Raw genomic sequence first — 23328 nt, 5'->3', positions numbered from 1 at the left:
TTTGGGTCCAACTCAGAGAGTCTCTAATGTAGGAGTCTTCACTCCTGGGCCTTGAAACAGTTTCAGGACCCAAATTAACAGTTGGTGTTCCCACTGTGAGCTTTGGGCTTCAGCTGGCCAGTCGGGGAATGTTTGGGAGCCCAATGGCCTTCTGTCCTCATTCATTAGTCCCAAGGGCTGACGCTCAGAACCAGTCAAATGGTCCTAATGATGTACAGTGAGTACCACCCTGTGGTTAAAGGAAATGAAACCAGAACTGCAATCATGCCTCAGTTTCTCCATAGAAATGGAGCAGGGAAACATCTAGAACAAAGTATTTCCAAGGTCCGATCAATGATGCTGACAGAGAGACATCTGGCCCCTTCCAGTCTGTCCTGCCTTCCTGTGCTTGTTCCTGGGGGTGGAAAGCAGGCAGTAAGGGAGAGAAGCCAGCAGTGGGGCCCCTAGGGGGAGGTCAGCCCAAAGTGCCATCGCAACTTCAAGGAGTCTCCCCCAGTGTGTGAAAAACATGCACCCAAAATGAAATCAGTTTGGATGCAGCTGGCAGAAGCCAGGCCATTTCACTGCACAGATGGATTAGAAGGATTTCATTTTAATTTCAAAGAAGCAAGTTGCCTTTTTAATCCAGGCAATTAACTCTGCTCTGCAGTTAAACTGCAATGATTGGGTTACTTTTATAACCCTCCTGTTTCCTTTCAAAACGTAAAAGCTGACAGCTCATTTGTCAGCACTGAGTGGTGGGTCATGAACTTGAGGCAGCCAGATTTGTAGGAGGAATTTCTTTCCTCCTTTCATGAGGTCTGCCTCCTGCCATGGGCTTGTTGGTCAGAGGCTCGGAGGCTTTCCATCCTTTCTTTTCCCATCTGTAAACTAAGGTCAAAACCACCTGCTGAATATCGGGAAGAAAGTGATTCTGAAGGACATAAAGTCACAATTGCCCTTTTCAGACACCTGCTTTGGGAACCCAAACTCACATCTCTGTGTTCTGCCCACACGCCTGTCTGTCCCCGCAGCCTTCTCTATCTGAGATGTGGGAAGAAATCCGGACGGGACCAGTCGGCGCTGTGTGCTGCCTGCTGCCTCCTGACCAGCCTGTGTGACACCATCGGGGCGATTCTGGCCAAACAGCTCACCATCCAGGTGTGTTGGGCCCACAGGTGACAGTGGTTTCTGTCTTGTTCCTTCCCCATGCGAGGCAGTTTCACCTCAGGGCTTGTGCCCCTGCTGGTCTTCCTGCTCCTCCAATACCCACGTGGCTCACTGCTCACCTCCTTTAAGTCTTTGCTCAAATATCTCCTTCTCAATAAGCCCTCCCTGATCACCTGTTTAAAAGTGTGCCCTGCCTCTACCACAGGTGCTCCAGACCACCTCATCTTGCTCTATTTTTCCCTAATATACCATCGACTTTACTTATTCATTATGTTTATGGCTTATTGTATGTTAACCCCTACTAGGCTGTCAGCTCCATAAAGGCAAAAATTTTTATTCGCTACCATATCCCCATCACTTAAAACAGCAGCTGAAGCATAGTAGATGTCCAATAAAAAGGGATTGTTGCTCTTACTGTTTTTAGAGCCCAGGGCCCAGCCGCAGCTGAGGCAGGGGTGTGTGAATCCTTTCCCAGGTGGTGATGTGGGCTTTGGAGCAAGTGAGAAGCAGTTTCAAGTTTTTCCAAAGTCTAGACCCTCAAACAAATCTGTGTAGAAGGGGCTTATCCCAAAACACATATCCCAAGGAGGACCTATGGGTCCCACTTCAGGGGGCTGGTCCTGGCCTTTTGCCATCCAGGTAGATGTGAAGGAGGGGAGCCTAGTGGTTGGACACAGATCTGGAGAGTTCTAGACCCTGCTGTGAGCAGCATTCTATCAGAAACAAATCACCTTTCATTCTGGGAGCCCGTTCTCATTAGCTGATAGACTATAATGAGGCCTAGCTCAAGTCCAATAATAATAGCTGATATTTATTAAATACTAAACTATGTACTTGACATTAAGGGCTTTTCATGTATTAACTCATTTAATCCTCAAATCGACCTATGACGTGGGTGCTCTCATTATCCCTGTTTTATACATGTGGAAACTGAGGCATAGAGAGGTTAAATAACCTTGCTAAAGTCACCCTCTAGTAAGTACAGAGTCAGGATTCAAATCCCAGAATGCGTGCTCTTAAGCACTAAGTACAGTGGACCCTTGAACAACATGGGTTTGAACTGTGTGTGTCCACTTATACGTGGAGTTTTTTCAATAAATACACACTACACACTACAGGATCCACAGTTGGTTGAATCCATGGATGCAGAACCTCGGATACAGAGGGCTGACTGTAAAGTTATACTTGGAATTTCCACTGCAGAGGAGTTGGTGCCCCAACCCCTGAGTTGTTCAAGTGTCAACTATACTGTCAGTAGCTAGTGCATGTATGGGTGGGTGCATTTTACTTTCCTCCAGTCGCTGGCCTAAGCAACTTCCCATGTATCGGCCCATACAATCTACTTAACAATGAGGGAGGCACTGTTATTATCCCTGCTTTATAGATGAGGAAACCGAGGCCCAGGGAAGTTCAGTGGCTGGGCCAGAGTTGCACAGCAGAGACTATGCTGTCCAGTGGCAAGTGGGGCGGGCTGAGTTCTTGTCCCATCTCTCTGATGGGCGTCTGCATAATGGAATTTGTTACTTAAGCACCCCATCTACTCGTTAGTCAACTGGAGGTGATAACCAACCTTTCCTGGGGTTGGAGGTGTCCCTGGAAACCCTACATCAGTGGAACACACGTGGTAGAGGAGATCCAGAATGACAGGTGCTACAGTTGCTGAAAGGCGTTTGAACACCAAGACCCTCTTTCCTTTGCTCCCAGGTCTTCACTGGTGCCTACCTAGCAGCTGTTGACCTGGTGAACTTTGTGTCCATTCTCTTCCCAGTCTGCAGCTCCAAAGTCAAGTCCAATTCAGGTAAGTGTGCTGCCATCTGTTCCTGTCTTCATCCATCCACTCATTTCATCCATCAGTGTGCTGAGTGCCTCTCCCTGTCACGCCCGAGCCTGGACACTGCCAGGCACAGACGAATGGGCGAGCTCCCTGGCTTCACCCAGAGGGGGGGAGTCAGGGGCCTAAAAGGTAGTTAGCGCTGCTAGTAAGGGGGTGTGGGCACACAATGGGCAACCAGAGGAGGGGAGGGGCTGCAGGTGTCAGAGAAGGATGTGACGTCGGAACTGGGGCCGCAAGGAGGGGCCTTCCAGGTGAAAGAGCAGCATGGGCAGAGGTCAGGAAGGGGAGGGGGCAGGGCTTTGGGGATGGACAGCGATACTCGGTGTGCAAGTCCAGGGGCTCCAAGCGAAGCACCTGGGCTGCCTCAGGCCGAGCAGGGGCTGGAAGTGACTGAGATGGGACGAGTAGCCTTAAGCATGTGGGACTGGGACGTTCCTGAGAAGGGGCAACAGTGTGCTCGGACCCTTGTCCCAAAAGGAAATGCTTGCATCGGGGGTAATGTAAGATGCTCGAGGCTGCCCAGAGGAGGAATGTTCTTTTTGGAGTTGTTCAGAGGAGGATCTGTCTTCTATTTCAAGGAGACTTTCAAAGACGATGCTTATCCTACTCACAGCTTTGGTGCCTTGGCACCAGTGTGCCCACTCATAATACATTCACCAAGCTTGTGCTGGTTCCACTCTGTGCCGGGCTCCGTGCAGATTATAGAACTGGCCGGGCACGGTGCCTGCCTTCAGCGGTCTCCAGTCTAGGATGGGCGACTCTGTGTGCGTGCAGACGCATATGATAAAGGATCACGTTGCCCTGCCTTGAAACATAAAACACTGTGGGGGAAGAGTGCCAGTCATGGGGGGGTGGGGGGATAAGGGGAAGGGGGGAAAACCCAACCACAGGCCCTTGAAGGGGGGTGAGGGGCTGGCCTGTGGAACAGTGTGGGAGCCCATCCTGGCCTCGGGTCTGGGGTCGACACCAGTTCTTCCCACGCAGCTGTCTGTCGAGTTCCAGATCCTGGGAGCCCTGTGGGATCTTGGTGTCTGTTGCAGGTCAGGGCTCCCGGGAGAGAAAGAGGAGGCAGCAGCTCAGGGCCAGCATATTTGCCCTGGTCCTGCCGCTGAGCCTGGGCCCAGGCTGGGCTCTGTGGGCTGCTGTCCCGAAGGCTTCAGGCCCCATCCGAGGGCCACAGCGGAGGCTGCTGGGAAGCCTGGTACAGGTGAGGCCAAGCCTGCTCAGGGGGACCTGACGGTGGCGGGGGTGGGGGGGGGAATGCGGGCCCCTCCCCTCCTCCTAGTTCCAACAAATGCCCTGGGGGTGGGCGTCAGGGTTAGGCCTTGTTGGGAAGAACCTCCTAAAAGCAGAAAAGGACGGGCCTGGGGTGCATGGGCATCTCCTCAGGGTGCTGGGTGTATCACTCTTCCCGCAGGACAATACTGAAATCCTTGGCTACCTGCTGGGCGGCATCGCAGCCTTGGGCTCCTGGGCTTCCCGGATCCCCCAACTCTTCAGAATCGTGAGTCTGGGGCCGGGACTGTGGGTTCCAGCTGGTCTGGTCTCAGGGCATCTGGGAGTATCCTCCCAGCTCCAGGTCACCGGGGTGGAGAGGTGGTGTCTCCGTTCACATGTGCGCGTGTGGGTGTGTATGTGGGTGTGTGTGCGTGTATACATGTGTGTGCGGGCAGCGGGCAGCCACCCCCAGGCCTCGGGGGGTCCTGAGGCTCACAGGGAGAGGGCACTGTGTTCTCTCCATTTCTCGTAGCAAGTGAAAAGCAGACTCTCCGGAAGGAGCCCCTGAGTTTGGATGGGCAAGCACCCCATTAAGGAATGAGAAGATCTGAGGTTTTAGAGAACAGGATCATGCAGCTCCTGCGGTCTGTGTATTCGAGAGTGTCTTGTTGGCAGATATTTTCCAGGCATCTGGGGTGAGGGAAGCCCTGTGATGGCCAGTCCCTTGGGGGAAACAGACGTGCCTTGAGATGCCCTGCTTGCCCTTGGGGAGCTCACAGTCTCCCCAAGGAAGACACAGAAATGGAAAGCAGGATGTTTGAATGCTCTAAGAAAGAATCAAATGTTTGGGGTTTTGGAAGAAAGAGAGAAGCCTCCTACATTATTCAAATGAGCGAGGGTGAAAACTGTTCACACTGCCAGGCACTGGGTGCTAGCGAGGGCCCAGGTTGGCAGTGAAGGCCAGGTGGGGTCTGAGGAGGCAGAGGCGAAGGGAAGGCGCCCAGGGCAGAGGCGAGTGTGCGGGAAAGGCCACCGAGGCGGGAGAGCGCCTGCCGAAGAGCCACGTATCATGGACGCGTGAAAATGGCCGGGCCTGACACCAGAAATGTGACGGCCCATCATTTAGTCTTGCCCAAGAGCACTGTGGTTTAATAGCAATCCCAGGAGAACAGGATTTGAGGAGGCGGGTGCTTAGTTGACCACTCGTGGGAGCTGCAGCCTGAAACCTCCCGGGGCACAGGGCCTCACCAGCAAAGATGCTGTCTCCAGGGCAAGGGAGGGGGGCATGGGGGGCACTGTGCTCAGTTCAGCCACCGCTGGGACGGGCCTCCAGGGTGTGGTCAGGGCTGGGACGCCGTGCCACATGAGGACCTCTGAAGGAACTGCTGCAGTGCCCTGACCACCTGTATTAGCTTCCTGCTGCTGCCATAACAAAGTATCCCAGACTCTGAACAACAGAAACGTACTGTCTTTAAGTCCTGGAGGCCAGAGGTCCGATACCAAAGTGTCAGCAGGGCCACGCTCTTTCTGAAGGCCCTAGAGAGGGATCCGTTCCAGGCCTTTCTCTAAGCTTCTGGTAGTTCCTTGGCTGGTGGCAGCACAACCCCAGGATGTGTGTGGAGTTCTCCCTGTGTGTGTGTGTGTGTGTGTGTGTGTGTGTGTGTGGTCACATGGCTTCCCTCCGTACATTTCTGTGTCTGACTTTGCCCTTTTCACAAGGACACAGTCATCTTGGATTAGAGCCCACCGTAATAACCTCAGCTTACCTTGATCATCTGCAAAAACCCTATTTCCAGATAAGGCCACATTCACTACCTCTGGCGGTTGGGACTCCAACATCTTTTTGGGGGGACACAATTCAACCCATAACACCATCCCACCTAAGATAGCCCCAGGCCAGCCCCACCTCTGTGTCCCTCCCTCTGCTTCACTTTCTTCATCGCATTTATCACAGCCTGAATTAGCTCCTTTAGTTATTTACCAAGTTGCTGCCTGGTCCCCTCGCAGAGCATCAGCCCTGTGAGAGCAGTGACCTTGTCTGTTCTATTTCGCACTGTGTTCCACGTGCTTGGGGTCTGCCCAGGGTATGTTCCAGCAGACACTTCTTAATGAATCACTGCATTTGGCCTAGAAAAAAGGAAGCTCATGGATACAGGAAACAGAGGGCTGTCTTGGGGCAGAAAGAGCAGCCTTGTTCTTCTCAGTCTTGGAGAACAGGACCAAGACCAGAATCAATAACCAAGAGGTTACTGGGAGGGCCGCTTCCCATTCGGTGAAAGGAAGAATTCCATGGGTTAGACACTTTGCCCAGTGCCTGGCATGTTGAGAACAATTGGTATTGTTATTCCTGCTTTAGGAGGTAGTGAGCTCCTCATCACTAGAGCCATTCAAGCCTGATGGCCCCTTGGCAAGAAGATAGAGGGAGATTGCAAGGGGACTGAGCTGGGCAATCTCGGAGGGGCTGCCAGCCCTGAGTGTCTCTGGTCCCATGAATAACCCAGAGCCAGGGTTCCCTCATTAGGGAGAAAGCCAGCAGGGTTGCAGTGCTATGGGAAGCCAAGCCAAGCCAGCCTGGACTTGGACCCTGGATCCCCCAGAAGCCGCTTCTAATTTAACCCTGGAGGGGGCGCTGAGGAGCAGCCTGGCTGGGTGGCTTTGGTGGGAAGAGTTCCCATTTTTCCAGGAGCAAGTCCTTGAATAGGACAAAGGGTGTGAAACACGCACTGATCAGTAAAGCGTTGTGCTGACAACGCCGGGAATCACTGCTGCTGTAAGAGTGTCTGAGGCACAGCCCGCTTCCAGTCCCCAGTGCGGATTTGCCGGGAAGCCACCAGGCAGGTCGTCCTCCCAGCCGTCTGTCCTGACCTGCTAGACAGGCCTGTGTGTGCTGGAGAAATTCATACCACATCTTGAGTCACCAAGCCAGTTCCAGTCTTCAAGCAGTGATGCTTGGAGCACTGCTGTGAGTTCAGCGCCGCAGGCGGAGCCCTCTAGACCCTAGCACCGACCCTGAGAAGAGCTTGAGTTCTGAGTCAGTGGGCGCTGGGCATGGGTTGGCACTGGAGTGAGAGCGGAGGGCCCCCCCAGCTTGGCCTCGTCCAGCTCAGGGCCCAGCCCGGCTCTGCAAGTCACCTTCCCCTCTGGCCATCAATGTCCTCTGTAAAGTGGGGGTGGGTGGGCTGGAGGACCCCAAAGTCTTCCCGCCATAGCAGTGCTGCCTGGGCCGTGTGAGGTGGGACGGGCTGATGGGACAGGGTGACACTCCACCCGCAGCCTCTGGGGCCAGTGGGCCAGGGGCCACCGTCCCCAGCTGCGTGCCGTCTGCTCAGGGGGTGGCGGGCCAGGAACAGGGAGGCCCGGGAACAAAACTAGAAGAGATGCAGAGGGAGATGTAACACTCCTGAGGAATCTTTTTTTTTTTTCTTCCCCTTTCCTTGGCCGCGCTGCGCGGCTTGTGGGAAACTAGTTCCCCAACCAGGGATTGAACCCAGGCCCTTGGCATTGAAAGCGTGGAGACCCAACCACTGGACCGCCGGGTAATTCCCAGGAATCTTTTTTTTCTTTTCTTTTTTTTAAATTTATTTTTGGCTATGCTGGGTCTTCGTTGCTGTGCGTGGGCTTTCTCTAGTTGCGGCAAGCGGGGGCTACTCTGCGTTGCTGTGGGTGGGCTTCTCATTGCGGTGGGTGGCTTCTCTTGCTGCAGAGCACGGGCTCTAGGCACACGAGCTTCAGTAGTTGTGGCTCGCGGGCTCTAGAGCGCAGGCTCAGTAGTTGTGGCGCACGGGCTTAGTTGTTCTGTGGCATGTGGGATCTTCCCGGACCAGGGCTCGAACCCATATCCCCTGCATTGGCAGGTGGATTCTTATCCACTGCACCACCAGGGAAGTCCCAGGAATCTTTTTGAGGGTTAAAATTAAAATGGAGAAAATCGGCTAAAGCATGCTTTTTCTCTTGAATTTTTTCCATTCCTTAACCAAGGCCTGTATGTCTCTAAGTACGGTCATCTAATGAGCAAATTAAGTTTTATATATATATATATATATATATATAATTTATATTTATGTATTAATTTAAATACCTATGTAATTGTATATAATTGGAAATACATAATATTTGTATATATACTTAATGCGTATATAAAGTGACTTTATACCTGTAAAGGATACTTACATATAAATATTGCTTGTTTCCTTTTTTAAAAACCAGTATTTCCATTGCTCATTCTCCAGAAATATCCCCTTGGCTTCAAAATTTCCAGAATGTTATCTCTAATTTTCCTGACTTTCCCATCTCGCCTGGTTCAGAGTTGGTGGCCCTGAGACAAGAAGGGTGGGCCCTTGGCTCTCCATAATTCAGTCTCCGTCCTGCTCTCCCCACTGACATTCACGAGCCCCTGCCCAGTGCTGGGTTTCAGGGCACCGAGATGGTGAGGACCTCAGCCCTGCTCTCAGGAGCCCTCTGTCTGTTGGACCGACAGATGTGTAAGGAGCTAAGTCATGATCAGGGTGAAAGGCACTCCAATAGAGGGATACGTCAGAGGTGTGAGGGACCCTGAAGAGGGAATAACTTGCTCCCCTTAGGGTGGAGGTGTTAAGGGATGGTTTCCCAGAGTTGGGTTTAAGCCAGGTTCTGAGGGATGAATAGGAGTTCACCAGACAAAGGAAACAGCTTTCCTTTTTTTGGCCACGCCACGCGGCTTGCGGGATCTTAGTTCACCAACCAGGGATCGAACCCATGCCCTCTGCAGTGGAAGCGAGGGGCTCTAACCACTGGACTGCCAGGGAATTCCTGGAAGCAGCTTGAAGCCCAACAGAAGTGGCACCTCTGGGGACTGGCCATGGGCAGAGGGCTTGCCCTCCAACCTCTTACATCACCAGGGGCCTGGGTCTCAGAATCAGCTTTAAGGGAGCTGACGGAGGTGGCAGTGTTCCTCCCAGCCCAGCCCCCTTCTCTCTCTGCCCAGTGCTGGGGTAAGACATTTCCCTCCATCTACCTGTGGACCCGGCTCCTGTCGGCCCTGGCTGGCCTCCTCTACGCCTCGGCCATCGTGGCCCATGACCGGCGGCCTGAATACCTGCTACGGGCCACACCCTGGTTCCTGACCTCCCTCGGCCGTGCAGCGCTGGACCTCGCCGTATCCACCCCAGGCCAGGGGGCTTGGCTGCTGTGTCTGATCTGCCCTCCTACCCTCTTGCTAGAAAGAATTCTTTCCCAGTAGCCAGGGTGGTGGTTTGAATCCTGGGGGAGGCACACACAATTGCAATGTGCAGTTTTGTGCTTTGTGTCCTTTTTTAATTTTAATTATTTATTCATTTATTTGGTTGCACCGGGTCTTAGTTGCGGCAGGCTGGCTCCTTAGTTGCAGCTCGCTGGCTTCTTAGTTGCGGCATGCGTGTGGGATCTAGTTCCCTGACCAGGGATCGAACCTGGGCGCCCTGCATTGGGAGTGCAGAGTCTTACCCACTGCGCCACCAGGGAAGTCCCTCCTCCTTTTTTTTTTTTTTTTTTTTTTTTTAAATAAGAAGAAATATCTCTTGACTGGAGCTTTGTGAAACAGCAGAGGGGAGTATGAAGCTTCCTGGCCTTGGGATCACAGAAGAGCCTGGCTCCTGTCTCGGTGCTGCTCCCCACCTGGATTGGTCCCCGCCCTCTGTGAACCTGTTTTCCTCACCTTTGCCTTGTCTTTCTCACAGGCTGGGAAGGGCTTTGCGAGCTGACCTGCCCTGCACGGGATCATCTGCTTTCTGTCCTCTTCGGTGCTGGAGCCTGGGGTGGGGAAACAGAGAGAAAAGCTGTCAGTGATTGCTGACCCCCTTTCTGATCCCCAAGGGGGTGTTGCCTGATGTGCTGACACACCAGTGACCTTGGTGTGAGGGCCTCAAGGGCAAGCTAAGCTCAGACAGTGGCGAGTGGAGATGCTGGGTGGGGTCGGGGGAGGGGTGGAAAACCTGTGGATTTAGCATAAATAGTTCAGAAATGGATTTTATCACGTACTATTTGAGTCTGCGAGGGCTGCCGTAACACATTACCACAAACTTGATGGCTTAAACCACAGGAATTTATTCTCTCAGATTTGGAAGCCAGAAGTCCGAAATCCAGGCAGAGCCATACTCTCTCCAGAGGTTCTAGGGGAGAATCTTTCCCTGACTCTTCCAACTTCTGGTGGCTCCTGGGGTTCTTTGGCTCCTGGCAGCATAATTTTTTTTAATTTTTTAACATCTTTATTGGAGTATAATTGCTTTACAATGGTGTGTTAGTTTCTGCTTTATAACAAAGTGAATCAGCTATACATATACATATATCCCCATATCCCCTCCTTCTTGCGTCTCCCTCCCTCCCACCCTCCCTATCCCACCCCTCTAGGTGGACACAAAGCATGAAGCTGATCTCCATGTGCTATGCGGCTGCTTCCCACTAGCTATCTATTTTACATTTGGTAGTGTATATATGTCCATGCCACTCTCTCACTTTGTCCCAGCTTACCCTTCCCCCTCCCCGTGTCCTCAAGTCCATTCTCTACGTCTACGTCTTTATTCCTGTCCTGCCCCTAGGTTCGTCAGAACAATTTTTTTTTTTTTAGATTCCATATATTTGTGTTAGCATACAGTATTTGTTTTTCTCTTTCTGACTTACTTCACTCTGTATGACAGTCTCTAGGTCGATCCATCTCACTACAAATAACTCAATTTTGTTTCTTTTTATGGCTGAGTAATATTCCATTGTATATATGTGCCACATCTTCTTTATCCATTCATCTGTCAATGGACACTTAGGTTGCTTCCATGTCCTGGCTATTGTAAATAGAGCTGCAATGAACATTGTGGTACATGACTCTTTTTGAATTATGGTTTTCTCAGGGTATTTGCCCAGTAGTGGGATTGCTGGGTGGTATGGTAGTTCTATTTTTAGTTTTTTAAGGACCTTCCATACTGTTCTCCATAGTGGCTATATCAATTTACATTCCCACCAACAGTGCAAGAGGGTTCCCTTTTCTCCACACCCTCTTCAGCATTTATTGTTTGTAGATTTTTTGATGATGGCCATTCTGACTGGTGTGACGTGATACCTCACTGTGGTTTTGATTTGCATTTCTCTAATGATTAGTGATGTTGAGCATCCTTTCATGTGTTTGTTGGCCATCTGTATGTCTTCTTTGGAGAAATGTCTATTTAGGTCTTCTGTCCATTTCGGGATTGGGTTGTTTGTTTTCTGATATTGAGCTGGCAGCATAATTTTAATTTCTGCCTCCATCTTCACCTGGCCTTTTTCCCTTTGTGTGTCTCTGCATTACTTCTCTTCTTCCTGTGAGGTTCCTGCCACAGGACTTACCTTATCCACCCTAATCCACTGCCACCTCATCTTAACAAATTATATCAGCAAAGATCCTGTTTCCAAATAAGATCACATTCTGAGGTTCTGAGTGGATATGAATTTTGGGAGGACACTATTCAACCCACTACGTGTACTGTTCCTGTAAGCCAGGGAAAATGGTTTTCAAAATCCTTCTGTGTAACAAGTATCTACTAAGTGCTTGTTAGAGGCTTTGTCTGGCTGGGTGCTGGGCCCTCAGGGGGACAGGAACTAGGGAGTGTCGGACCTGGCTCTGTCCTCTGGTGAGCTGGGTCTGTTCTGGGGCCGACCCGGCAGGAGGATCCCGGGGAGGGAAGGAACCAGCCCAGGGTGGAGCCCTCAGGGTGCAGAGGTGAAGGCAGCACCGGTGGCTGAAGGTCTCCGCCTCCGTGGACCTTAACTTCACTTCTCAGATCATTTTCCTTTCCTGGGTGATGAAGAGCAAGATGAGGCATGCCTTGGGATTTGCCTCTGAAGCCAGAGAGAACGCCGACACCCAAGCCCTTTTGACCTGTGCAGAGAAGGAGGAAGAAAACCAGGAGGCAAGGACCGAGGCAAGGTCTCACAGCTGGACGGGGGGCCCCCCCGGTGTTTGTGCACAGCATGGGCAGAGGCAGCGAGCCTCACCGGGGCCGGGCCTGGGAATCCTGGGGGTCCCCACATGGAGCTTGGCCAGTTGGTCACTTTAAAGAACTACTGTTACGCGCAATGCCGAGTGCCCTGAATAAATAGGATCCTCTGTTTTCTCAAGTACAAAATATTTTTTTTTAAGTTTGCTATTATGTTATTTGGTAATTTACATATATATATTTAAGTTCACATGCTATATAAACTAATACGTTAGTTTAGAAGTAATGTGCTTTTTGCCCTCATTTCGTAAGAACTTAAGTTCCCACTTTTGCATGCATCTGACATCCACAGTATCGCCACCGCTAACACAGCTTTTTTTTAAAAAGTTGGTATTACTAAAAAGCTGATTTTTAAAAGTGCTGTTTACAAATAACATCCACCCTTTACAATTATGTCATACCAGTAAATGTGTCTGTCTCTGTCTTTTGCTGATTTAATCAGGTGACCCCTCTAAGTAAGCAGAACTATGCTAACTGAGGCAATTTTTCTTTGTCAAAAGTCCTTGGTTGCAAATAATTGAGAAAGTGCCTCATAATAATAAGAGAGCTCGTAAAGAGTTGAACATAAAGCAGCTCCCTCGTTTCTAAGATCATTTTTTGAGGAAAAAAAAATCTCGCCTACTACCTGGGCTCCTCATTACCCTCATTTCTTTCAGAGTAGAAATGAGGCTCCATGTGAGTGAACCGGGTCCACTCCTCGGAATTTTCTAGGTTTAACAGTGTAATCTGACTGAGTTAATGAAGTAGAAGATAGTGTGGGTATGACCAAGGTAAAAGGGGATATACAGGTGCTTAGACCAAAGATCCAAGTTCCCAAGAAGGCTCTAGTGGGAAGTTATTTTCATTCCGTTCTAGAAACTGTTACAAAATTATATCCCAATGGGGAGCTAAGGTATTTAAAGAGGGCCCCGTGTGTTTAGTATTTTGAAGAGAGGAAGTGGAGCCTTTGTAATCTCTTCAGCAGTCTTTCCATCAGTGGTTCTCAAAGTGTGGTCCCCAGACCAGCACTGCCTGGAAACTTGTTAGAAATGCAAATTCTAGGGCTCCACCCAGCTCTACCAAATCCAAAACTCGGGGTGTTTTTATAAGTCCTCTGGGTGCTTCTGGTATGCAGTAAAGTTCAAGAACCACTGCTTTACAAAAGCATTTATTTAGCACCCACTCCAGTGATTCCCAAACTTTGCCATACTTTAGAATTATCTGGGGGGCTTTTAAACTCTGTAAGTCACATCCATACCAATTAAATCAGAATGTCTGGTGTGGGGCGGGGTGGGAGGGTGAGAGCTAAACTTCAGTTGTTTGGTTTTTTAAGAAGCCCAGGTGATTCCACGGTGTAGCAAAGTTTGGGACCCACCCACCTACTGTGACCTCAAAGAGACAGATAAGATACATCTTACAGGAAGCAGAAAGTGAGATGTGCCATAAAAGAATAGAAAACAAATACTGTAGGGGTTCTTTTGAAGAAACTGGGATCCTATTTTTAGAAAAGGTCTCCTGACTTTAAGAATCCCCCTTTCTGTCTCCCCATCCCCGCTTGAAAGAATTCGGACTGGGTGCCTCTCACCACACTACCGTACTGCAAGCCCCTCAAGAGGATGGCAGCCGTCAGCCACTACCTGGAGCTGACCATCGAGCCTGTGCAGCAGGTAAGTGGCTGTGGGCCACAGCCGGGTGTCCAGAAGGGTGGGAGGTAGTCCTGGAAGGCTTCCTGGAGGAAGTGACATTTTAGCTGCAGGAGGGGCGGAATGAGGCAGGAAAGCCTGTAAAAAGAGGAAGGAACTCTCGGAGGCCTTGGTGGGGGGCGGGCGGTGGCGGTCAGATGAAGGGGAGTTGGGAGATGAAAGGGTGGAGGCGAGGTAAGGGTGAGATCGTCACACTGCGGAAGCTGACTATCATCAGAGGGTGACGGGAGTCTTGGACTGGAGACTCAGGGTCAGACGTGCATTTTAGAGCCGTCACTCAGGCAGCGTTGGGGGGCAGACTAGGGAGTGGAGACTAAAAGCAAGGGGGTCAGCGAGGGACAGTTGTAAGTCCAGGAAAGACATGGTGTGGCCTGAACCAAGGCTGCAGCCGATGGAGAAGCAGAGCTGCAGTGGAGTTGGCAGGTAGAGCAGTGGGGGTAGTGAGGATGTGGTGGTGAGGAGGACCGCGTGCTCCAGATGACTCCCAGGGTTCTGGCCTGCACGGGGGGGCCTTCAGGAGGAAGAGGTTTGGAGGGAAAGAGGCGACAAGAAGCCCACTCCATGTCCCACACCCCACTAAGTCATTCCTGTCGAGGCTACAGCGACCTCCCAGTTGCTAAATCCCGGGGTCATTTCTGTCCTAGTTGAGGTTCAACTTATTTGGCCACCTGCTTCTTCTGATTTCTGGGCCCCTCCCTGTTCTGGTTTTTCCGCCACCCTCACCTCTGCGGGCTTCTCCTGGTGAGCTGACTTCAAGGTTGCAGTACCCCAGCTCCACCTCAGGAGGGCTCCCTTCTCTGGGTACACTCTTCCAGTCCCATAGCCCTACCTGCCAGCTCTGGCTGATTTCCCTGGACTGTGTCTCCATCCTTTTCCTCTCCTTCAGTTCCAGTCTTGGCTGCCCCACTACCTCGTCATCCTCCCTCTTCATCGTCACCATGTGGCATCTCACACGTGCTGTGTCCAATACGGAATTCTGGATTTCCATGTCCAGACCGGCTCCTCTCCCCACCTTCCTCATGTCAGTAAGCGACACCACTGTCGGTGCAGTGGGTCAAACTCAGATTCCTCTCTTTCCCTCACTATACGCCCGTGCCCATATCACCCATTTGTGAGTCTTGCAAATACTTCTTTTAAAGTAGATCCAACCCAGAGATTATCATACTGAGGGAAGTGAGACAGAGAAAGGCAAATATCATATGATATCACGTATATGTGGAATCTAAAAAATAGTACCCCCAAAAATTACAAATGAACTTATTTACAAAACAGAAACAGACTCACAGACATAGAAAACAAACTTATGGTTACCAAAGTGGAAGGGTAGGGGGGAGGGATAAATTGGAAGTATGGGATTAACAGATGCACACAACCATATATAAAATAGATAAACGACAAGGTTTTACTGAATAGCACAGGGAACTATATTCAATATCTTGTAATAAGCTGTAATAGAAAAGAACTGGAAAAAAAGAATATAGGTATATTCATATAAATATGTAGAAATGAATCGCTTTGCTGTACACCTGAAACTAACACAATATTGTAAATCAACTTTACTTCAATAAAGAAAGAAAATACCCAGTAGATCCAAGAGCCTCCTAACTGTTTTTCCTCTCACTGCTATTCTTGTCCCACCCCCTCCATTTACAACCAGTAACCAGAAGGGTCTCTTAGAAATGTAAATGACATCTTGTTCCTCTTTGGTTTAAAAGACTTGTCTGGCTTCCCATTTCACGCAGAATAAAATCTAATCTCCTGACACAGCCCCTCGCTTTCCCCCTCCCTCACTGCCTCCTATTCTCCCCTCTTCACTTCTCTCTGGCTGCACAGAATTTCTCTCCGTTCCTCTGCCTACATGCTCTTCCTCCTGATTTTTTGCATGGATGCTTCTTTCTAGTCTTTCCAATTTCAGTAAAAATGCCACCTTCTCCTTCCCCCACCACTCATTCAAAAGTTGCTTCCACCCCTCTGCTGTTTATTTTATTACCTTTTGAAATGCTCTGCAAAGCACTTATCGTGATCTTTTACTTTTGTTTGTTTTCTGTTTCCTGCTGGGATATAAACTTTGTCTCCTTCTGTCTTGTTTGCCAAAACCCTGGTGCGTCAGGTCATGGGCTGTCCGTACAGGTGTGTTTGGAACGCAGAGTGCAGTGATAGCCGCCCCGCTGGGCTGCCCCTGGGACGGGCTGACACTCTACTTTGGGCCTGAGAGAGAGGTTTTACTCTTTGTTGTTGTTCCTTGGAAAGTGGGTGTAAATAACCTATATGTGACGTAAGTGGAGTTCTGGGAGGTTTGGAGCACGCTTTCACGATTAAGAGCCCACTTCGGCCATTAAGCTCTTCTTCTGTCAAGAGGGTGGGTGGGTGGGTGGGTGATGGGAAGCCCTGGGGAAAGCACAGGGAGCCCTGGCAGCATCTGGCCAACGCTTTGCACTAGAAATTTTTAAGCCGTGGAACTTGTGAAAAATAATAGTGCAAAAGTTGCATTCACTTGAACCCTTCCAGTACCTGCATCTTGAGTGGATGCCCGCTGGAGAGCAGACTCCTAGAGAGAAGACTGTGTTCCTCTTCCGTTCTCCTCCACTGAGGCCGGCCAGCACCTTTTTGAGCAAATACTTCCACTCGGCCTCTTCCTTCTGTGTCCACCAGAGGGCGAGAGTTGCCGCCAAGACAGCTCCCAGCAGGGAGCCAGGAGCCCCGCCCTCTAGCCTGGGCAGAAGCCACTTCACTGGGCTCTAGGTGATCTGTTTACTGCGGGCTAACTACCTGCCAGGCTCTGAGTAAATAATAACAGCCAACACTTCCATGATGCTTATTGTACTTACTGGTCACAGTGCTTGGAGTACTGGTCTAAGTGCTTTACATAGATCAACTCATTTCATCCAACAGCCAACCCTTGAGGTATTATGCTCATTTTACAGAGAAGGAAAATGGGGCCCAGAGAGGTTAAGCAACCTGCTCAAGGTCACACGGTTTGTTGGTGGTAGAACCAGGATTCAGACCTGTCTCTGCCGAGTCTGTGCCTTTGCCCAAAATGCTATGCTGCTTCTTACTCGGCATGATGGCTGACACCAAGTAAGCGCTTGATAAATGTTTTTTACAATTATTAGCAACGCAGATTCTTATAACAACCTGAGGTAGATACTATTATTATTTCTATTGTCATTTATTAATAGTTAATCATTTTATTATTCTTTTAAAATGAGGCACAGGGAGGATTAACTCACTTGCCCAAGATCCCATAGTTAGAAAATCACAGAAATAGGTTTCAGACTAATCCTGTCTGACTCTGGCACCTGAACTCTTATAGAGAGGACGTGCTTTTTATGCCGCCGTTTCATGCCACCATTTCAGGCCTGCTGCATTAGCAAATTATTTTCTTTTTTTCATGAGAATGTCCCGATGGGCATGTTGTGGTGATATTGGTACCCTGTTGGCCATGTGCCTTGATACACGTCCTGTTTGAACTACCATCAGGAAGTGGGCAAAAGAGCCAGAGTGGTGCTCACTCTTTGCCAGCACCCCCTCCTGAGCACTGGTCAAGGAGAGATTTCCCAGGAGATGTAGCTGGGGTCAGGCTGAGCCTAGGAGGCCGAGGGCGTGGGGTCCTAGGAGTCAACAGCTTGCAGCATTTGAAAACTCCATTTTATCTGTTGACTCCGGTGTGGTCAGACCTGAGGAATTTATAGATTCTTTTGTTTGTTGTGGCCTGGGAGGCCTCTGCTGCCCCGCCTCCCCCCTCCGCCACCCAGAAAGCTGTCTTTGTCTCCTTTGTGGACTTTCCTCCCTTCCAGCCAGACTCTCACAGGGAACTGTGTGCCCTTGACCCATCCAGGGCTGGAGCCCTGCGTGATTTGGGGACCAGTACGAGCAGCTGTTCTTCTCATGTGTCCAGGACGTTTACTAAACCTGAGCCCTGTGACACCAGTTCAAAGGAAGCAAGGCAGGGGTTACCAGCCCCTTCTACGGATTAGGAAACTGAGACTCAGGAGGATAAGTTTTTTGCCGAGGTCATATGGTTAGTTGGTGGAAGATACGGTCCAGAAGGCGGGTTATTCCCCCTGTGCTGTGTCTGTGGGATGACTGCCCGGCTCTGAGAGCCCAGCCCAGAGCCTTGAGGATCTCTGGGGACACCCTTGTGAGGCCTGTGGGAGGAAGCTCTCTTCTGAGATAGATGGACAGACAGACAGACGGACAGACAGGTAATCTCACAAGTTTCTTCCTCCCTTAACCCTTCCCAACTCACTCTCACATGCTGCTGGCGGGTGCGTTGGTTAAGCCTCTATGGAGCGCACTTTTGGCAAGAGCTATCCAAATTACAAGCGCTCATACCCTCTGATCCAGCAATTCCACTTCTAAGAATTTATCCTTTATATCCTGAAATTTTTAATGTACAATATAATTTACTGCAGCCAGGATTGATTGTAAAAGCAAGAGACTGGGAATATCCTAAACGTCCATCAGCAGGGGACTAGTTTAAATAGATTGTGAACACCTCTACCATGCTACCAAAAAAAAAAAATCTGCTATAAAACTATTTCTAAGGCATGTTGTTAAGTGAAATAAAGCAAGATGCCTAAGAGAGTATAGAGTGTACTACCGTTAGTGGAAATGGGGGAAATATGTACATGCATATGCTCGTGTGTGCACAGACTATTGGGAAGGACACACAAAGGAGGGCCGGCTGCCTCTGAGGAGGAGCTGGGTGGCCGCAGGAGGAGGGGTGGCGGCGGCTGTGTCCTTTCGTGCCTTTTGGATGCTGAAGCACGTGGATGCTCTGACAGTGCAAAAAACAAAGATGCCAACCAAGTCTCCTGCCTGCCCTTCCCCGCACACCTTGCAGGCGAGCTGCAGTGCCACCAGGCTGCCTGGAGATGGACAGACAAGCACGGGAGCCACGTCCCTGCAGGAGCCCCCCTCGTACCCTCCGGTTCAGGTCATCCGGGCGCGCGTGTCCTCCAGTAGCTCCTCCCAGGTCTCGTCCATCAACTCTGACCTCGAGGTAGGTGCTGTGTCCGCCAGCAGGTGCACGGGGCCTCCATCACCCGTGCTTGCCGGTGCCTCTGTGGTGCCTGCACTGCTCTGTTCTCCTCGGCCCACGCCAGCCTCATGCCCGCTCAGTAGTGAATAAGCATCTGCCCAAGGACTTTCCCATGCTGTCTGCGCTGAGGAGGATTTTCCGCAGTCAAATGAGTCATGGAAACACTGCACGCTGAATCACGGGGCACATTCAAGTCTTACAGAAATAAATGCTGACTAACAAACTTTTTAAACAGTCTTGGTGTTTCCCAAACCCATTTGACCATGGAAGGCTTTCGTCTCCCCCCCAAGGATCACCAGGCTTCTCCCTGTGATGCTGTCAGGGTCATACACGGGGGCCCTCAATGGGCATCGTGCCTGGCACTTTCATAAGCTTTGCCTCATTTTGAACTTTTGGATCTTTGAACAAAACACATCACGTTTTGGATACCGGAAATGGGTCTAACTCTCAGGTCTGCGGTCCTGTTACTCTCAGCCCCACAGCTGTGGCCCCCAGCCCTGGTCAGGAGGAAGTTTCCCTTTGTCTGTGGCAAGTGAGAACAAGGACAGCATAGTGGCCAGGTGGTACCAGGAGGGGGAGGGGCCGTCCTTCATTCTGGGTTTGTTGGTTCTCCCACTCTTTTGATATTTAAATGCCCTTTTATGAATTGACGATAATAGGAAGTGCTAAGATGGTGTTGAGGGTTTGGTGTTGGTCTTAATGGCCTTATTTGGCAAAGTAATCAATCAGCTGTCCTGAGTCAGTCCCCCAGATTCGTTCAACTCGTAGTGGACCCTGAAATCCGAAAGACTTAGAGCCCCTGATCTGCGGGGTAGAGTCCAGATCCCTTAGTGTGGGGTTCAGGCCTTGCACACCTGCCCCAGCCTCGTGCCCCTCCCCTGCCCTCACATACATGTCCTCCTTGGCCGTGAACTCTTCCCTCATCCCCAGGGCTCTGGGCCTTTCTTCCTGGGATTTCCTCTGGCCCAACTGCCGTGTGTCAGAATCCTACCCAGATGCCACCTCCTGTGTGAACTCCCCTCCCCTCCACGTACACACCAGAGATTAAAGCCTCCTCCCCTTGGGTGCCCAGAGCATACACCTCTTCCACCCCTGCTGTTGTTTGCCGTGTAGCCTGAGGGCTGCAGGGACCTGTCTCCCTGGCCAGGCTGTGCACAGGGTTTTAGGTCTAGGGGCCTGGGCTGCCCTCATCTTTATCTCTTGATCCTGGAACACACACAGCTGGTCATTGAGAGGTGGGTTTTGAGGGAGAAATTCTGCTCCAGACCAAGGACCATTTGGGGTCCGTGTATCCCCGAGTCCTTCATTTGGTGCTGTTTATTTCTTGGATCTGGTCCCAGAATGTGTCGGACAACCCAAGGCGCATGGCTTGGCAGCCCGGAGCCAGCAGTCTGGGCAGAGTCTAAGGCTAAGGGGAGAGAGAGAGTGTGTTCAGTGAGGGGAAGGGACAGTTGAGTTGGTGAGATGGGGGAGGGGGCTTGGGGAGGACGGGATGCAAGCTCGCTCAGTGGAAACCCTCAACTGAGCTAAGGATTGGACAGTGACCTTGAAAAATTCAGAAATTTGTCTTTGTGGCTGTTTTGGGCCGTTTCTGTGTTTTGCAGTCCTTTTTCTCCCTCTCCTCTATTCGCTCTTTCCTTTTAAATTCCAAGGGCACAGGGTCGCACTCATACATGAGGCAAATGGAGATGAATGCTTTTGCCCTTGTTAAACAAGGAGTATATTTTTAGAAGCTCAGGTGCCCCCATCCACCCCACCCAGCCCCTCCAGAACCCCCAGCACAGTCCTCCTACTTCATTCCCCAAAACACCCATACGCTACACATGACAAAGCTCTGAGTCCCGATCGGAAGTTACTTAGAATCTCACTAAACACAGACACTGATGAAATGTGATCAGGGGACAGTGTAGCTTGTCAGGCTTGTGGCCCATCCGGCCTTCTGGTAATCTATATATTCTCTGCTTAAAAGTAATACATGTTTATTGTAGAAATTTTGGAAGATGTAAAGAAGAAAATTAAAGTTAAGCCACAAGCCTATCAACCATCAGCTGCCTCAGGGTGGTGGGATTGGGTGGGCTTCCCAGTTTTTCAGAGCAATATTCCTTAAAAGTTCTGGCTCCTTGATGGCTGAAGGGGAGCAAGAGCGTGTCTTTTAGCCGACGAGTGTGACACTGCATTTCACCCACCTGTTTGGGTCACTCATTCAGCAAACATGTTCTTGGGGGGGGATTTGAAAGAAAAAATGCATGAGGGCAGGGGGGCTGGCCTGACCCACCACACGTGGTGGGAGGTACTTGGTAGATTGGTCACAGTCTGATCATGACCTTGCTCCTCCAGACCACACCCCCAAGGGACTGAGGCGGGGCCCCAGGTCATCACCTCTTCTGGTTTGCGACTCCTTTTACTCCCAGGATGGATTGCACAGTTCAGATATTTCCTAACACTGGGCTGAGCCACCCAGGGCATCTGTCTGTGCTCTCTGGCTACAGTCGTCTGTGTCTTTGGCCAGCCAGCTGGGCTTTTGCTTGACCCGTGGGTCCATAAGTGAATGCTTGCACGCTCCCACTCTGGAGGCTTGGGAGGCACTCTTTGTCGCTAAGGTGTTGTGCTTGTCACCTCTGTGGTCCTTTACGACTTTGTGACTTAACTCTCAGAGGGTGCTTTTGTGTCCATGTCCTTGGGGCACATACCCACAGGTTTGAAGACCTACTTCCTGCCGTGCTGGGGGAGGTGGAGAGAAGAGAGGTCCCTCAACACGACACACACTGTATCCACAGCTCTCAGCTCACTACGCGTCTTTAAATTCATTGCTCACAGTGACTGCGTGTGTGTCATGAGGCAGGCGTGGTATGTTCTATACTTTACAAGCACTGTTTGGTATAGTCCTCCCAACAGCCCTGAGGCAAGTACCTTTAAATATTCTTGTTTCCCAGAAGAGGAGCCTGGGATTCAGTGAGTTTAAGTAACCTGCCCAAGAAAACATCATCTTCATCATCATCATCATCATCATCGTCTTCATTGTCATCGTTATAATTGGCAGACCTGGGGATTTGAACCCAGCTCTGTCTGGCTCTGAAACCCTGTTGTTACCCACTACACCCCACTGCCTCGGCAGGAACTACCCAGGGCCGAGTTTCTTATCTATCATTCCCATTTTACAGATGAGAAAACTCTCTCCACAGGACTCTCTCCACTCACCTATGCGCTACCTGTGTTCTCAGGCAGGGTCCTGTCTAATAGACAGGATAAAACATTGGGATTTACAAGGAATGCCAGTGAATGCAGAACACCCATGAAAAGAGGTGAAGCAGAGACAGATAAGGCATGGGAGCTTGCGTGGAGGGAGACCTGGGTTATTTTCACCTTTTCGCAAGTGTCCACTGGATGGGCTGGTCAGGGCACCAGACGAATGCCAGTGGAGCCTGAATGTGACCCATGACTCTGTAGACAGGCCATGTGCGTGGGCTGTGCGGATTCCTGGACGTCTCCGCAAGACAGGGCAGACTCCACGGAGACTGCACCCACTCACTCACTCACGCAGCCGCTCGACACCAGGCAGCCTGGCTCCTGACACAGCCGTCGGAGGGCGTTCTGAACACATGTGGAGGAAGGGTCACCGGCTCATGGTCTGTGGGTGAGGGCCCAGGGCCCAGAGGGAGCAGGGCTTTCCGGAGCGGCCTGCTCACTTGCCGGGGCAGCCAGCACCTGTTTTATGAGCGCAGGGTCGACATTCCCTCAGTCTTGAGACTGCTCCTGTGCCTTTTAAAGTTTTTTTTTGCCTCCTAGCCTCTGGGATGCCAGAAAAGATTGAGTCCAGCTTTGTGTTTAGTCGTTTTTTTCCTTCTGTGCTTCCTAGCAATGCCACTGAAGCTTTGTAGGAATTCTGCAAGGAGGCTGTTTCTGTCAACAGAAGAAAGTCTGCATGTTGAGAATGACTGTACCTGGAGCTGGCTCAGTGTGTGTGTGTGTGTGTGTGTGTGTGTGTGTGTGTGTGTGTGTGTGTACAGAGCCAAACGCCAGACACCAGATTGCTGTCTGAAGAGGCTCGCGTCCCAGGCCCCCGTGTCCTGCTAATTCTGTGCCTAAGGCTCTTGACAACCAGGACTGCTTGTTCCCTCTCCAGACCCTGCTTCCAGCACCAGCAGACCAGGACAGAGTCCCTTGGATGTTTGTCAGTCTTAAAGCCAAATCATTCTTTCAAGGAAAAAACAATTAATTAGTTAATAAAAAGAATACACACACACACACTGACTCTAAAAGTGCTAATTTTAGAAGTAAATACATATAATATGAAGAAAGAGGCCAGAAATTTCTAATAGGTCCCAAAGACCAGAAATGAAGTTCAGGGCATGGTATCTGCCCTGCACAGATCTGTGTGCCTCTGTGTGCTCTGCAGCAGTGAGAGATGGTGCATCCGGAAAT

General features: G+C 50.5%; 1 protein-coding gene across 6 annotated transcripts in view; it reads left to right on the top strand.

The window, feature by feature from the left end:
- TMEM44 (transmembrane protein 44) overlaps window positions 1-23328 on the top strand; it is a 33877-nt gene that overhangs the window by 2237 nt on the left and 8312 nt on the right. For 3 of the 6 annotated variants that reach the window (XM_068546471.1, XM_068546473.1, XM_068546468.1), the window contains exons 2-9: window positions 1014-1140; window positions 2854-2947; window positions 4024-4190; window positions 4401-4487; window positions 9165-9335; window positions 11965-12105; window positions 13722-13826; window positions 18709-18867. In XM_068546471.1, coding sequence (XP_068402572.1) covers window positions 1014-1140; window positions 2854-2947; window positions 4024-4190; window positions 4401-4487; window positions 9165-9335; window positions 11965-12105; window positions 13722-13826; window positions 18709-18867 — 1051 coding nt within the window. The remainder of the gene's footprint in view (window positions 1-1013; window positions 1141-2853; window positions 2948-4023; window positions 4191-4400; window positions 4488-9164; window positions 9336-11964; window positions 12106-13721; window positions 13827-18708; window positions 18868-23328) is intronic. The other 3 variants (XM_068546472.1, XM_068546469.1, XR_011074306.1) reach the window with 2 other exon arrangements.

The sequence above is a fragment of the Eschrichtius robustus genome, chromosome 6 (genome assembly GCF_028021215.1).
Source record: "Eschrichtius robustus isolate mEscRob2 chromosome 6, mEscRob2.pri, whole genome shotgun sequence".
NCBI classification, from domain to species: domain Eukaryota; kingdom Metazoa; phylum Chordata; class Mammalia; order Artiodactyla; family Eschrichtiidae; genus Eschrichtius; species Eschrichtius robustus.
Note: the sequence above shows the minus strand (reverse complement) of the source record. Positions and strands in the feature narration are given on the sequence as shown.